This window comes from Anthonomus grandis, chromosome 9 (assembly GCF_022605725.1).
Source record: "Anthonomus grandis grandis chromosome 9, icAntGran1.3, whole genome shotgun sequence".
Lineage (NCBI taxonomy): Eukaryota > Metazoa > Arthropoda > Insecta > Coleoptera > Curculionidae > Anthonomus > Anthonomus grandis.
In genome coordinates, this window is record NC_065554.1 from 13,435,718 (window position 1) to 13,452,458 (window position 16,741).

General features: G+C 31.1%; 1 protein-coding gene across 1 annotated transcript in view; it reads left to right on the top strand.

Annotated features, from left to right (window-relative positions):
* The window catches only part of LOC126740231 (inhibin beta chain), a 97,905-nt gene extending 81,521 nt beyond the window's left edge, over nucleotides 1–16,384 (top strand). Inside the window, exons 2-5 of the mRNA XM_050446165.1 lie at nucleotides 3,746–3,957; nucleotides 9,006–9,297; nucleotides 9,857–9,935; nucleotides 15,731–16,384. Coding sequence (XP_050302122.1) covers nucleotides 3,746–3,957; nucleotides 9,006–9,297; nucleotides 9,857–9,935; nucleotides 15,731–15,968 — 821 coding nt within the window. The 3' untranslated portion in view covers nucleotides 15,969–16,384. The remainder of the gene's footprint in view (nucleotides 1–3,745; nucleotides 3,958–9,005; nucleotides 9,298–9,856; nucleotides 9,936–15,730) is intronic.
* Nucleotides 16,385–16,741: the final 357 nt, after the last annotated feature.

The window sequence follows — 16,741 nt, forward strand, 5'->3', positions numbered from 1 at the left end:
ATTTAAAACTATTTTTGAAATTTCTGCTACAGTGGCTAAGCGAAATGAGAACTGGAGATCAGGACTAAATGTATGATTAAGAAAATATTCGACTGTCTCTGGGCAGTTATCTAAAGGACTATAAACTGGTGAAAATTAATCAATTAATTTATCAGGATTTTGAAGGTTTACAGCTATAGAACGGTTAGAAGAATTTCTGAGAGTAATGTTTTTTATTACTTTCCATAGTTATTTAATATTGCTGCTTTTTTGATGAAGTTCCAAATATGCTTTCTTTTCCCGCCTAAGCACTTCATCGTTGGTTATCTTGTCTACCATCTACCTAAGATTTATTGTGGTTGCTGTTGACGTCGGTGCCAGGGTACGTTGCTGCTGATTTGACAAACTAATAAAAAGCTCCTGATGAGGACGAAATCTATTTTCTAACTTTTTAATCATCGGCTGGGGATTTCCACATTTATAGACGTCTAAGATGTTGTTTGAAAATAAAAAGTTGGCAACAGAGAGGTGGAGCTGATAAGTATTGCATGCTTCCAGGCTATGATCTCTGCAGACCGCACCATCACCAAAAACAATTTTAATCTCCCTTTTTTTTTGCTATTTTTATAGCTTCTTCTAAAGCATAGTAGAATTTCTCAACCGGCGTATCAGGTTTGTCTCCTGTTGGAGTATATGCTTGGATTAAATTCATAATTCAAGTAGAATCAAATCATTTACTGAGTGTTTTTAGTTCAGAAGAGATGAGAAATGCTACAGCGTACTGGTGTTTGAGGTCGTTGCCACTAGAGTAGTAGAGAATGTCATTTTTAGTTTTGTGATTTCTAGTGCTAAACCATCGTACCTCGCTTAGCCCCAAGATCTTGATCCCTAGTTTATACATTTCAGCATCTATATTGACGAGATTTCCGGCCATACATAGGCTACGTTGCAACTTTGGTGTCTTTTCTATATATTTGTATTCAGCTATAATAGCCTTATTAGCGACTCTGCTCTTTCAACAGATTGAAATAACTTTGTTGCAGTGTGAACAATTTAAAATTTGTTGTCCGTATTTTAGCATAGTGAATTCTTTACTTGAAAGACGTAGCCACAGAATAAACGATCTCATTCGATCTGAGATTGTTTATTCTGTGACGTAGCGTACTCGCTCAGCGACTAGGCCCTGCGGGTTTGTGTATTCATAAGAAAATTGATTCGATAAACTGCCAGAATTATCAATAGAAGGAATATGATAAAACTTCTAAAAGTTATTGAAAATTATTTCAAAAATTATATTTTTTAAAAAGAAAGTTAGCATGGAAAGTTATGTAATAAAATGACAGGTTAGTTCTGTAAGTGGGAAGTAGAAAAAGTAAGGAAGGTATTTACCGACAAGTGTTTTTACTTATGAGCTTCTCCAGGGCAACTAACTTGTCCTTTTACTTGAATATGACTATTAATTCGGGCTTATGTTGTATGACACATATAGATCATGCCTCCTTGGCATGGATGATTGATTTTTGCTCCAAAACCAGGCGTAATAGAGCTAAATGCGCAAATTGATTGTTCGCTTCATTTTGCGATCCCTTATATATTTTTTCCTATTTCTTTTTTTCCTTTGGCCTTCTGGCTGCCTTACCATGAAGAACCCAATAAGCATAAGCACTGGTAGCGTTTAAATTTTTTAGTTTTGGATATTTAATATTCGCAAACCCTTCAAAGATTATTTATCATTTTCAATAATTTACTAAATAAAAATTTGCACTTCTTTTGTACTACTTTCAGCAGTATTATAGTGTCAATTTGTACTTTACAACTATTGTATCACATCGCTATCCTGCTTTTATAGTCAGGCAACAGGTAAGAGTCGTTGTTGTTTATTGTACATTTACACGAAACGATTGCACACGAGATATTTTTGAGGACTTAAAAAACAGAAGGTTGACAATGTGTGCTATAGTTTATAATCTCTGTTTCAATAGAAAACTATCTATTTCATAATTTTGGTATAGGATACCCAAGATTTTGATAGATTGATAATATAACCTAGTAAGGATGTTCTTTTCCTTTCCCTATTCTAATTGCTGATTACTATGTTCTTTTTATTTCCTGAACTATGGATGTTCCAGGCACAAGATGGCTGACTGCTAAAAAAGTGCATGTTTTTAGGCTTAGCTGGATAGAATAATTAGTCATTTTCTGAAGGAATCAGGATCTTAAGGTCAATTAGTTTCATTTTTCTCTAACCATTGATTTATTGTAATTTTTTATTTTTCTTTTAATTATCACATTTTACTCTTTAAATATTCGATTTTCAATACTGCATTATATTACTCTATTATTCTATAGTTTAAATTTAGCTTTCACTTATGGAATATGTCTACTAACCTGTGCTCTTTATATTTTGATTAACATTTTTTTTTTAAAACTTTATATGTCAATATCATGGGAATAATGAACAAATACATAAAACTAATTGTAGTAGTGTAGTCTAAAATTGCATAAACATATATAATTTTTTAGTTGTTTATTTCTGAATAACAAAGAAACCTTTATGATTCCTGAAAATATGTATAAACAATAACACATATATCTATTACAATATAGTAGAATATTATTCAATTTTTGGAGTTATATAGATTGAAAAGATATAGTATAATGTTATAAATTATATTGTAGGACAGATATAAAGGGCACGATTTTCCGAACAAAACAACGCTTAGGCGAAATGAAGTTTTTAAACTAATTTTTAATAAATCTTTTAAATCATAAAAGTAAATCAAAAATTTTCCCTATACTTTATTTGAAATATTATAACAAAGCACGGATTTTGAAAGATTTGAAAAAATTTTTTGCGCCTTAGAAATATTGTGCCATTTCTTAATTTTAGTAATATACCTAATTTTTTTTTAATTTTCATAATTATTAAAATAAAAAAAGATACCCGGTAAAGATACAAAAAACAAAACTCACTTACAAAATAAGAAATAAAGTTATACGTATAAAAAATGAGAAAATCCTTTAACTTTTAAAACTGTAAACTTCCAATCAGAGCTTACAAATAACCCAATGGATTTAGATTTTCTTTTCTCTTATTTTTAAAAGAAGTTTAACTAAGCTAAACTTTAGCTAAATTGTTTTAGTTTGAATGGTCGGGGACTATTTGTTTTTTAGGGTAATAAGTGAGGTTTTAGTATATTTTACTACTGCATAACATTTTATAAAGAATACCAAATAATAATTTATATTAACGTAATATAAAGAATTATAAACCTAACAGGGAGAAATAACTTACCCTCTTAACATCGTCCAAATTTAGGTCAAAGGCAGTCAATTAAGGGCGTCTATTAAGAGCCCATTTGATGGCCTAAATAATTAACCCTGGGGCTTTTTATCATGGCAACCCTTTTGAATATAAGCTTTTTTAAGGGTGTAAAATTATATTGTTTTTTATCCAAGCTTGTGTAAATCTGTAAGCCTATAAACCATTTACCCCCAATTTATTGGTTCAATAAATAATATCTGTCTAAACTCCAATAGGACTTTAATATCACTAATCGAAATAGAAACACTCTATTCCCGCGTCGTTCAATCAATCCGAAATTCTCGACTGTTGTGTATCCGCATTCCCAATTTAGACCGATTGCCAATCAAACACCACTACTATCAAAATGCCGATTGTTGTGGTGCGCCAAGAGGCAAATTTTGATCATTTAAATTTGGCTTATTATTACTATTAGATTTAACGAAAAATTTTTTATTACAGGTTCTTGGGTGAACCAGAATAGACTGTTGGAGTTTCAAGTTAGTCCTGAAGCGGGAAGTCAGATGGGCCAAGACTTTAAAGTGAGAGAAGCCATATTGTGGCTTAAGGCTGACTTAATTAAAATGGGGTCAACCAAGTGTAGATCGACTGATATATACGTTTTTAAAATCATATCTAATAGGTTGCCTGAATCAGTTTCGCTTAGTTCTAAGGTAAGCTTTTTTTGATATATACTAGATGTAAATAATTAGGTAAAAAATTAAAATGATAATAAAGTTAACAGATCATAGGCACAGATTTACAGAATAAACAGTATTCTGTAAATCTGTGTCATAGGTTTAATCAGGCCAACCCCGCATAATCCTTGTTCGACAGAGCTTTAATTATATCTGAAGATAGTTTTGACGCAAATAATGTATTTAAGGAATGCATATCAAACATCAAATTTTAATATTACATTTATCTTATAATATAACTTTTTTCCAATAACTAAGTTTATTTAAAACCTGTGTCTGTTTTAAGATTTTGAATAATAAAGACTCGGAAATAAATTTTATTTTTAATATGACATTATCATCTGCAAGTGAAACTATCCGGTTTACTTCTGCAGTAAAATTTAAACTCTACGTCATAGACAACTTCCTTCATCATCAAAAACCTTGACTAAATTCATGAATAAAAATGGCACTCATTCTATTACAGTACTACTAATCTATTTAGAGTACCTCTAGATAGGTAGCTAAAACGTAAAGCCCTATAAAGTTAAGAGATATATGTTATAGCAAGATCCTTCTCGAAAACTACCAAGGCATTAAGAATTTTACTAGTAGTAAAACCCATTCAAACTCCCGGTAACAAGGGAAAGTGTCAAACACAAAAGTACCCGAGAGGTGTTATATGTGTGCTTTTGTGAACTATTAACATGAAACGCAAACTTGAAAATATGCAAAACTCCTAATTCTTTGAAGTAGAGCCTCTATAACCTAGAGGAGCAAAACAGAAATTACAGCTGTCAAAACATCGCTTTTGAATACAGATAAACATTCGATTCCAACATCTGATCAGTCAAATATAGACACTTCTTTGGCCAAAGTCAATGAAAGAGCCGATAGAGCTAATAATTACAGTCTATAATGTACCAAAATCAAACTCCAATATGATTCAATATAGGATTCAAGATGACCAGCAGAAGTTTTTTCATTTATTGGCTATAATAAACAAAGATTCAACACCAGAAAATGTTTTAAGGATTATTGAACTAGAAAAAAAAACGAAAATAGACCTAGACCCCTAAAGGTTGTGTTCTTCGGTAGTAGGGTTACTAAAGAGGTATTAGGGAAGGGTAATTTTTTCTAAAAGACACGCATATAAAATTAAGAGTGACCTAATTAAGGGTGAACTGTAATGCAAATAGACTGTATCAATCAAGTGATAGCTGAACTTAATAGATGGAAGGCTAGAGGTGAAGAGAACTTAATTTTAAAGTATAAGAATAATATGCGTTTTATAGCAAACGGTATCCCCAATGATTCTCAAGGTAAACAAAAAAACATGAATTAACTCCATTGCAGATTATCTGCTATCATATTGGAGGTCTAAGAATGAAAATAATAGACTTACATGAGGTTCATGTTAACAATATGATATTTTGGTGTTAGTTGAGAGTTAGCTATCAGATAACTATAGTTATTTGGAATTGTCAGTGAAATCTGAATGGGAAAATCCGTGGAAGTGGCGTATTAATATACATTCGAAACAATATAAATTCCAAAATGTTAAAGTTACCCTATAATTTAGTAGAGCTACTGTTTATGTCATGTAGATTTAATAATTGTTCATTTGTAAAAGAGTGAGTATACTTACCTCCAAATTCAGATACAACATTATATAAAAAGTAATGCTACATGATTGACATTCTCAAGCAAGATTATTTCAATAGTTGTCTCTATGTTTTTGAAGATTTCATCATATCAGATACAACATGGGAGAACGACAACTCTGAGGAGGTAGTAGCTAGTCCACCTTATTCAACAGGTTTAGTTTTGGGTCAGAGTTATGCTGATTTAAGTATTTATCAAAGTATTACTATTCCTAATGACATGTTTGAATACCTAGATCTTATTTTTACAAACAAGTGTAATCTCTCGGTAAAAATAACCTATGAAGTCTTTGTCTTGTCATCTTTTTATCATGTCTGATATCTTTTTATCATATCATTAATATCATAAATAATATAACTTTTCTATAAATCTTGGGTATGATCATGCTCCTAAAATGAAGTATATCTAGTTTTACTACAATTTTATGGGAGCTGATTATAATAGCATTAATATTTACTTATGTAAGATTGACTGGGATTCTGTTTAAAATTCATTTGACTAAAATGTTGCAGTACCAGAATTCTATCATATTGTAGGTATGGCAAAGCTCTTTTTGTTTCCCTAAAAAGATACAGAACCTCCAAGTTTCCTGTGTAGTTCTCAGCTGAATTAAGGTTTTTGGTGAGGCAAAATAAAGTAGCCCAGAAGATATATCAATCCAGTAATATTGCAGTTAATTATAACAGTTTTTCAAATTTTAGAGTAAGATGTAAAACTTTATTAAGCACTTGTTACAATAACTATATTTTAAATTGAGATCAGCTGCTCTATATCGATCCTAGACACTTTTAGCATAGCATAAATAGTAAAAGAGCCTCAGGTAGATTACCAAATTTATTGTATTATAGGGATTGGTAGGCTATGATGAAATAGCGAAAGGATTTGCCAAATTTTTTTCAACTGTTGAAAGTAAATGTGATAATGGTACTACTCAGAATAATAACTCAATCAATAATTATACATACCAGGTGAGAGGGACTGTGACCAACCCAAATCCAGTTTTATCTGTAGGACTTATTTTTCATAAAATTTTCAAATTACCACCTAAACTTAGTTTAGGCCCCGATGATGTCCCAAATTACTTCCTCATAAAGAGTATATGCGGTATTTTTTATCTGCAGACCGTGCCAATGTTGAAAATTATAAAAGAGTATGTCTACAATCTGCCATTCTAAAAATTCCAAGATGGTCTAATTAATGACCAATTATTTTTTTTATAGTAAAGAGGAATTACTTAGTCAGCAGCATGCCTTTAGAACGGGTAAGTCTACATTGACAAACTTGTTGGTATTTCAGTGAAGCTTGTTGAGTGTCTTGAAGGGGAGGAGTCAGGTGGATGCCATATACCCAGGCTTCTTTAAGGCATTCAATAGAGTCAATCATGATGTTCTATTCAGGAAGCTGAATGTTTTTGGTTTTTCCAGTCTTATGGTTGCATGGTTCCCAAACCATGCACTTTATTAACTTTCTATCGGGTAGAACTCAATAGTCAAAGATCGGAGATGCATAGTCAAGTCATTTGAGTGTCACTCTTCTGATGTTCCTCAAGGAGACCATCATTCATTTTTACTTTTTATCATTTTCATAAATGATATTAATAATTGCTTTAGAAACAGACACTTTTTGGTTTTTGCTGACGACAATATTCTCAATATTCACAAATTTTAGGCACAATAAATTGTTCTTTTTATTATTTTATAGTACAAATTATGCAGTTCACTTTCCTGTTAAAAACACATTTAAAATTTTCAATTTAAATGAGACTGAAATCTTGGGCATATCTTTATCCAACTTTAAAAGATAGATTAATCACATTATTTAATTACAAGATTGGTTGATTACTATTATAATTTGTAGGTACAAGTGCTAATATTTAAAATATATACATATTAAGGATATTATGGACGATTTTACATATTATTAATATATACTGGGTAATTTTGGGTTTTTGTCAAGCTTTTTATAATTGTTTTAAATATTTAGGTAGTGCTTATTTTTTGTTAAGTACATTGTTAGCTTTACAGAATTTTGTTATATATGATTTTTTTAATTATTATTGTTTTTTTGAGGAGTGTTAAAATCAAGGTTAGACAAAACACCTTAAAATCTATTTGGCATGCTTCTAATTAAATTGCTAATATCGTTTTGCTCAACCTGTAGCCATTGCTGTTGTATACAGTTCAGCATATCTTCCCTGGTCTGAAACACTGGATTTAAAAAACACGTCTTTAGCCTATCCCAAACGTGCTCGATAGGATTTATGTCAGGGAATTGCGAAGGCCATAAAAATACTTGAATATTGTGCTGCTTCAAAAAGGTTTTAGCGATTCTTGCAACTCAACAAAAAAATTCCGCCTTGGTACTACTAACTTTTTAAATAGTTTACAAAAAAGAAGCGTTGTCAGGTGTTCGGCACATCCTCGGGCTTTTTGTATCAGGACGTAAGAAAAAACTTAATTCATCGATAAAAAGAATTCATGCTCATTCATGCTTTTGCCAATTCTGATGTTCTTCGGCCCATCCTAATTTTGTTGCGCGATTTCCATGGCATTGTACCCAAGCTCGGAAGTCGAGTTTTTCACAAAATGGGTAGATGTGTATATTTATTTTTTACTAAGAGAGGCGGAAAGCCAAATTTTATCACGACGAGTATTTTATCACGTAGTAAGTCACTGATGGTGGCATGCAAGTTACGTGACCACTGAGGTGAAATTGGGTTAGCTTGGAAGTCGCTGGGGTGTGGTTTTGCAAATTCTGTCATCGACTGGGTTTTTGTAACTTTACAGCTTAAGCCTTATCTACTGTTAAAAAAAGAAAATCCACTGGTAGAATAGTACCCATTAAAACCGATAAAATAGAATCGACTGATTTAAATCCGGAATGACTAACATGATTTCATTCTATTACCTTCTGGGTAAAGTTTGTTTCGTTGATGTTCCACTCAAGTGTTTCAGCCTTGTTGAGTCTCCCGGTAATAATATAAAGGTAAACGAAGCATATTTGGGTTCCATTAAGTTTGCAACCATTTGATCAGACTGAAAGTGGAAGAGAGGTTATGGAAGTCTTATTGATTTCCAGTGTTCACTACCCTGTAGAATACCTCGTATGTGAATCACGATCAAGGTGTTGCCTTTGCATATTGACTATGTTGCACACGCAATTAAAACAAATTCTCACGACTAATATTTTAAATTTAAACTATTTGTTGAGTATCAACAATATTAATTTATTATGATAAATAGGGTATATTCAAAGAACTCTTTAACAATAAACACAATTTATAAATTTTTTCATTATCCTCTAAACCATTTTGATGTGTGTTTATAGTATATTAATAAATATTTTAAAACTATATTATTAACGACTTTTTTTTATTTCAGCAATTCGATAGATTAACATCAGAACCAGTATCAGTAACTCTAGATGAGTTAAATAGCGGTTGGCAAAAGATTGATCTCACAGATACGGTCAGAAGGTGGCTAAGCGAATCTAGCAAAGACAAGTTGAGATTATTTGTGGACTGTAGTTGCTGTGCCCATTGGTATGTTCATCTATTCAACGAGGATCGCGACACTAGGTCAAACCCGAACCGGCCGTTTTTGGTGATCCATACAGATCCTAACACGGCGAAAAGAGTGAGAAGGAGAGCGATAGACTGTTCTGTAGATTCAGGTAAAAATATTAATTTTAATTTAGCGTGGCACGTTTATTTATTTTCAAAAAGAGAAGAGATAAACTTAGATCATTTTAAGCACTGAATATACACCATATCTAAACTTTTTGTTTAACTCTTTATTTGAAGTACTTGAAAGAGGTATATAGTAGATATATATTTTGTAAACTTGATGCATAAGTACATATCTCTTATTATTTAATAAAATAAATCTCAAATATTTATCGCTTAACATCATAATAGTAATTATTTTAAAATAAATATTTTCTTTCTACATAATTTACAAAAATATTTATCCTTTTAGTCTAATAACCTGCTGCTCATACTACACTGTATAATATAGTGAAAATTTGTGCAATATAAAAAGTTGATATATATATTTCTTTTAATCTAACTAATATCTTAAATTTCAAGTGTTTGAAGTTTAGATAAGAATTGAAGAATGAAGTGTTAAATACAGAAACATTTAAAAAAATTGTATAAATTTTATATTAAAATTTAACAAATATAATTTTAATATTAATAAAATATTATATAATAAATCCTTTTTGTTTGCAGGAAATCAATGCTGTAAGCAGCGTTTTTATGTTAGTTTTAAGGCTCTAGGATGGGAAGACTGGGTGATAGCTCCACAGGGGTAAGCATTATTCTTCTTTTTTTTATACATTTTGAAAATGTTATTAAACATCATAAATTATATATACAGGGTTTTTCAGAACTATAGGATCAAACTTTTAAGGTTTGTTCAGTGCAATAGAAGAATTCATCTGCTGCATTTATTTTTACCTTTTGTACATGATACCATAACAACAATTATTTAAAATTAACGCTTATCAATGTCAATTCTCAATGTCATGTTTAAAAATTTAATAGCTTACAATTTTTAAACATTTATTGCTAATGAAAAACTGTATTTATATGTAAACTATGTATGTTTTGCGGATCGATGAAGCCTCTTTCACAAGAGACGGTATTTTTAATAGTAGGAATAGCCATGTTTGAGACGAAGAAAATCCGTATGCAATTTTTCCAAGAAAACATCAGAATCGTTGGTCTGTCAACGTATGGGCAGGCATTGTTGATGATTATTTAATTGGGCCATACCTTCTACCGGAACGGTTAACAGGACCTATGTATCTGCGTTTCTTGGAGGAAGTTCTCCCAGAACTCCTTGAAAATGTTCCACTAAACGTTAGACAGCAAATGTGGTTTCAGCATGATGGATCGCCGGCTCACTTTGCTGTACAAGTACGCGAGTATTTGGCTCAGCGATTTGGGCACCGTTAGATTGCCAGAGGTGGAGCAGTTTCTTGGCCTCGATTCACCAGCAGCATTTGAAATCATTCAAAACGTGTATCAAATTTTTAGTGTAGTCCGCCGAAATCATGTGCGGCATTTAAATCGGTGTATTGAGGTTGGAGGAAGACATTTTGAACAATTGTTGTGATGGTATCATATACAAAAGGTAAAAATAAATGCATCAGATCCTATTTAGGTAATTAATATTTTTTCTAAATTTAAACGCGTCTTAGGGCCGTAGTGGCGTAGTGACACATTTACGGACATGGATTCCTATACTTAAATGGATTCTACTATTGCACTGAACAACCCCTAGAAGTTTGATCCCATAGTCCTAAAACACCCTGTATAATGAATATTAAAAGATAAAATAATAAAACTTAAAAAAGTTTGCCATATTGACATATAATTAATTTATATGACTACTTCAATAAAAAAATATTTAAAAAAATAGTTCCATGCCTTAAAATTACAATTTTATTATAGAACTGTTTTTATAAATCCAGAAATAAGATTTAAAGGGACCATACTTTTTCTAAAATAAATACATTTATTTATAATTAAATAGGCTTATTTTCTGAAAATTTACAAGTATAATTAATTTATAAACAATGAAATAATTTTTGTACAAGGAATTTGGAAACAATTTCATGAAATATCGCAATTATACTTTGAAATAAAAGAAAGTTAAAATACATAAAACATTTCAGGAAAAAATAATAATTAACTCACTTTATTAAAATATTTATGTGAGTTTTAAAATGAAAACTTTATTTTATTATAAAAAAAATCTAACAGAAAAAGAAACTTTGATCCACAGTCATAAAACGTAATATATTATTATGATTAATCATTTATTTTTTATTTTAGCACTTTTGGATTTGAATTCTAATACGCTATTCGAATAATTTAGCTTTTATAACTTTATCCAAAATAGCTTTGGACATTTATAAAATATCATATTATCTTTTAATCGAATTATCCTTTTCACCTTACTATTTGGTTTAGATTTGAAATTTGTTTTGTTATGTCTAGGACTTCAAGGAATTATTTAATCCTTTAGTTAATTTTTATGTCGCTTCTATTTGCATAGTTTCATAAACTTTAATTCTTGTACTAATTACAAAAAAAAAATATTATTATTATTATTATTATTATTATTTATACCTTATATCCAAAAAAAGAGTTTATCTCTAATATGTTATAAAAGTAATGTATGATCTAGGCGGAAAAAAACCGGATCAGCTTTTAAAATGGAACCCATGTTTAAAAGCACTGCTTTGATTTTACGAAGTATTTTACGATTTCCAGGCTCATAAGGGAAAATACTATTTTTATTCAATAATGCAATTACATTTTCATGATAGTTTTAGAGTATATTTTATTGTTTTGTTATTACTCAATATCATTTTTTGACCCTGCTTATAATTAAATTGTTATTAAAGACTTATCTTAAAAGTGATTTCAAAGACTTCACAATCCGTTGTCAGTATCTTGATATTTTATTCTAAAATTAGCGAAAAATCTTTTTCGGCTGACTGGAAATGATAAAGAGATTCTACCATCTTTATCATTTGATTAAGTGATTTTAAAATTTCAAAAACCGCAAAAATGGTTACTTAATCTACTTCCTTTGGCTTATTTCACTTTCACTTTTTTTGTTAAAGGTAGTAAAAAATTATACCCTAAATAACAATTTTGTCAGATTTAAAAGTTGTCTTTTCTTTTGCCGTTTTTTTACTAACTAGTTAGTGTGTGATCTGCGATCTAAATTTTTATTGTATTAAAATATATGCGATTAGTCAATCAAATCGGCATTGTTCAATTAAAACTGTGCAACTATAAGTTTTAATTTAAAAAATTTTAATCTTTTTTGTAATTTTTGAAAATTCAACTGTAACATGTTATTTTTGAGCTTTATACTTAAAAAAATTTCTCGACAGTAAAGCCAGAGTAATTCTCGGGAAAAAAAGTTTATAGGGTTAAATTATCTATCTCGGAAATAATTTTACATACAATAACCACTTTCTGCATGCAGTATGCATGAGGGATAGGAAAGTCTGAAAAAACGGACCTGGATGACCTAAATAGACCCTTGTCAAAGTCACTCGATGGCAAATGAAAAGCATTTAAGACAACATTCCTAGATATAGAGAGAAAGAGAGTTTAATAATATCTCAACTATGTCACTCCTTAATGCACTAACCACTGCAACTAACCTAAAACAAATAACAATCAATTTAACCTTCGGGAAAGACACAGTTATAGTGAAAGTGGCCTGAGACTGCCCCCAAGGAGGTGTCTTACCACCATTATACTGACTCGTGGATAGTTATCATACTAATAAAGATGACGAATGAGAGGATGCAATTTATTCAATGCTTTTCTAAACGACTTAAGCATAGTAATCAGAGACAAATACATAAAATATGTTTCGGAAGATATACAGGATGTACTGTACATAATTATTAAGGGATGCAAGCATGAAAACCACAAAAGCTGTTTAGAATCAAAATAAATCCAAAACAAACAGAAGAGGCTAAAATAACCTAGACTAGCAGTCATTAATCCACTCAAAAAGCAATCCTAAAGAATAAAAGCACATCCACTAGACTAAGTCTGACTTAGGTATCAGGCTACATAAGCCACACAACTAATGACTTCAAATAGGAACAATATAAGGCATTATAAAAGGTTCTTAAAAACGTTTATGCCTAAATTTTTCATACATACACCTTTTGGACCATAGCGGGAAGGTTGTAAAGTTAATAGTTGGTCTACTTACAGGCAATCGTAAATTAAATAAACAACTGAGGATGTTGAAAATCAAAGTAATCTCTGCAGACCATACCAGGACAATGAGAAAATGTGGAAAGAATTTTTCTACCCATAAGTGCATTAAGGTGTGACGTTGTTTTAAATTAAATTAAATTGTACTGCAGAAGGCCAAAGGAGCTGTTATGCAGACAGGTCTCCTAATAGACCCGTCGTGCATCACTGAGGCTTACTAGAGACCAATAGCTTTAGAAAAATCAATGACGCGCTCTGGTTTAAAGGACCTAATGACACTGGGTAAGCTGTAGGTATTTCCAGGATATTTGAACCTAGTACGCGTGAGTGCTGGGCACACCCCGATAACGTGTTCTACAGAACCATCTCAAAACCACGGGTATTTTGTAGTAAAATATAATTTGTTTTTAATAGATCGGTAAGTTTTGATGAATATTTTGATAGTCAGAGATATAGCTGCAGAATAAAGTTTGAAACCATCAGTAAATAATAATGCGTTGGAACCATTTATCTCCTTAACAAGGTCATTGATGAACCAAAGAAAAAACATTGGCCAAGATTAGATCCCTGCGGAAAACCTGATGTTGCAAAATAATAATTTGACTTATGGCCTCTTATGACAACCCGCTATGGGTATCTCAAGTATGATGTAAAGAATTTGAGTGAATTTTCGTGAAATTCAAATTGATTATACAATTTTTAAAGAAGTATGCTATGTGACACTGTGTCGATAATCTTAGCAAAATCTGTATATGTTACATCAACTTAGCACCTCCTCTTACCAGACCTGTGCATCTCTTTGTGTAATCTCGCAGAGATATGTAGTAGATGAGGATCTTTACTTTGAAAACCATGCTGTCTTGTTGATATCTTTTGCTGCATAGAGAAATATGGCAATACACAAAATAGACTGAAATGTTTTTGCCGGTCAGGATAGATGTGATCTGAACTTATAATTTGTAATATCTGCCTTATTACCTTTCTTAAACACCTAACAGATTTTAGCTCCTTTCCATGCTTGTGGGAATGTGTTGGTTTTTAAGGACAGATTAAACAAAATTCTTTAATCACAACTACAGATTTTCTTTCTTAGATTCCAGCGATTAATAAGCCTTTTCTTTAAAAACTAATAATTTGATTTTCATTTTATAAATGAATCCTTTACAATGGAATGAAATAATTTTTTATTTACTGTACAAGTACCTAATGAATACTGAAAATGTATGTATGGAAGCACCTGTTTTATGCCAGGTGCTTCCGTCCATTTCTAGAGGGTCTACTTGTGCAATAGACTCTTCATTAATGCAACAGCTACACATTTGGCTATACCGATTGAAGGTTCGGGGCCTACTGGCCGTTTCTCTGATCGAATTTTAGTGAGTGACTCGACTTTGTCATTTTTTGGGTGGCCACGCAGTTCGACAACCTAAACCTTGCAGCCTAACTTCACTAGTTTCCTCAGAAGCTTTATGGACTCCTATACGAGCTTAAAGCTAACCTTTTCGGCCGTAATTACCTTAATTGCAGATTAATTGATAGTATTGCGGTGTCCGCAATTCAAAATTTTCTATCCGCACAGCAAAGACTTCAGTCTGGAAGACAGTAGCGTGCTCCCACAATGAGTATGGCTTTCTGGTATATGAGGTCCCACCACAAAACTCTGCACTAGCACATCTGTATACCAAAAGGTCTAGTGACATAGTTAGGACATTATTAAATGCTTCTTCTATGTCTAGGATTATTGCCAGTGCTATTTATTTATCATTCAGGACCGTTTTAGAAAACTTTCATTAATACATATTCGCACTCACTAAGAGAATATTGTGTGAGAACTTTGTCCCTTATACCTTATAATAATTCGTAATTTTGTATGTTTGTATGTCTATGTTATGCATTATTTATGTATGTGGATATATGATGTAGAAAAATTTAAGACATCAAAAAAAAGGCACTTAGGCTGTGGTGCGGCAACCTATGAAAAAAAGGAAAAAAAAATCACAAATTAAAATGTTTCGAAGACTTAAATATAAGAATAAAATATAATTGTTAAAATTTGAAGGTATTTCAGTTAAAATAAACGAAATTTTGGGATTAAAGTTACGTATTTTTGGTCGTCAAAAGTTTTTTTTTATATAACTTTTCTTATATTATCTGATATAAAGTGTAAGATCAACATTTAAAATGAAACTAGTGATATTTTAAAGATACTTCTAAATCCTAAATATTTAACTAAGCCTAATTTTTCTTTGAAAATATAATTTCTTTGCATATTAATTATTTCTTTTAAATACAGAACGTTTGAAATAATAAAACCTCTTTAACATAAAAAAACTCTCTTTTTAGGTACTACGCGAACTACTGTCGAGGAGACTGTGGCCACCATCGCACGCCCGACACATTCGTAACTTACCACACGCACGTGATAGAAGAAGTCCGAAAAACGCAACATTTATCAGGTATGACCCCGTGTTGTGCCCCACTAAAGTTTTCTAGCATGTCTTTAATTTATTACGGTCCCGAATCGACGATCATTAAAAGAGACTTGCCAAAGATGGTCGTGGATGAGTGCGGATGTCCGTAAAAACAATCCTAATAGTTCTGGACTATATTAAATTTATATTTCAATTGATGCGAATAATGTGGCTTATGAAGAAGACATTGAGGGTTCTTAATGGTAAAAGAATTCTGGTTAGGAAAGAAAGCCTGTGACGCTGATGTAAATCAGAACTTGGATTTTACGGCGGACAAAAATGAGTATCATGATAGTTATTAAGATGAAGTTTGATGACTAAGAGCTTTGTTCTTAAGTTTTTTAGGGAAAGTTTGTTTAGAGAATTAGACAATGGTTTGTGGTTGCAAAATTATTATAGAAGGTTATTTATTTTTAACTCTTAAGCTCACTTACTTAATAAAATTTTAAATTTGATTAATAAGAATATTTTATCACCGATATCTTTTTTATAGTTAAATATATATAGTTATCAATTAGCAAGTAAACGTTAGGTCTATAGCTTTGATTAAGTAAAGAATTTCTCCTAAACCGACATAGCATAAAAATAAAGTGGTATGAATAAAAATTATTTATTTATAACACTAGCTGATAACATTATAAAATAAATGTAAAATATAGTCACCAAAAACTATTTAATTATTCAAAAGTAAAAAGTATACCGAAAAACTGACTTAAAGTTTCTAAGAGTTTTATTTTTAAATATTTAACATAATTTACTAAATTTTTATTCGCTATCATTCATATTGATCATGACATTTCGGTAATAAATGACATTTCGGTCATTTTCGTCCGCTCGGAATCTTTTCGATCTTGATGGACCTGGTTGCTGTTCGGACGACATT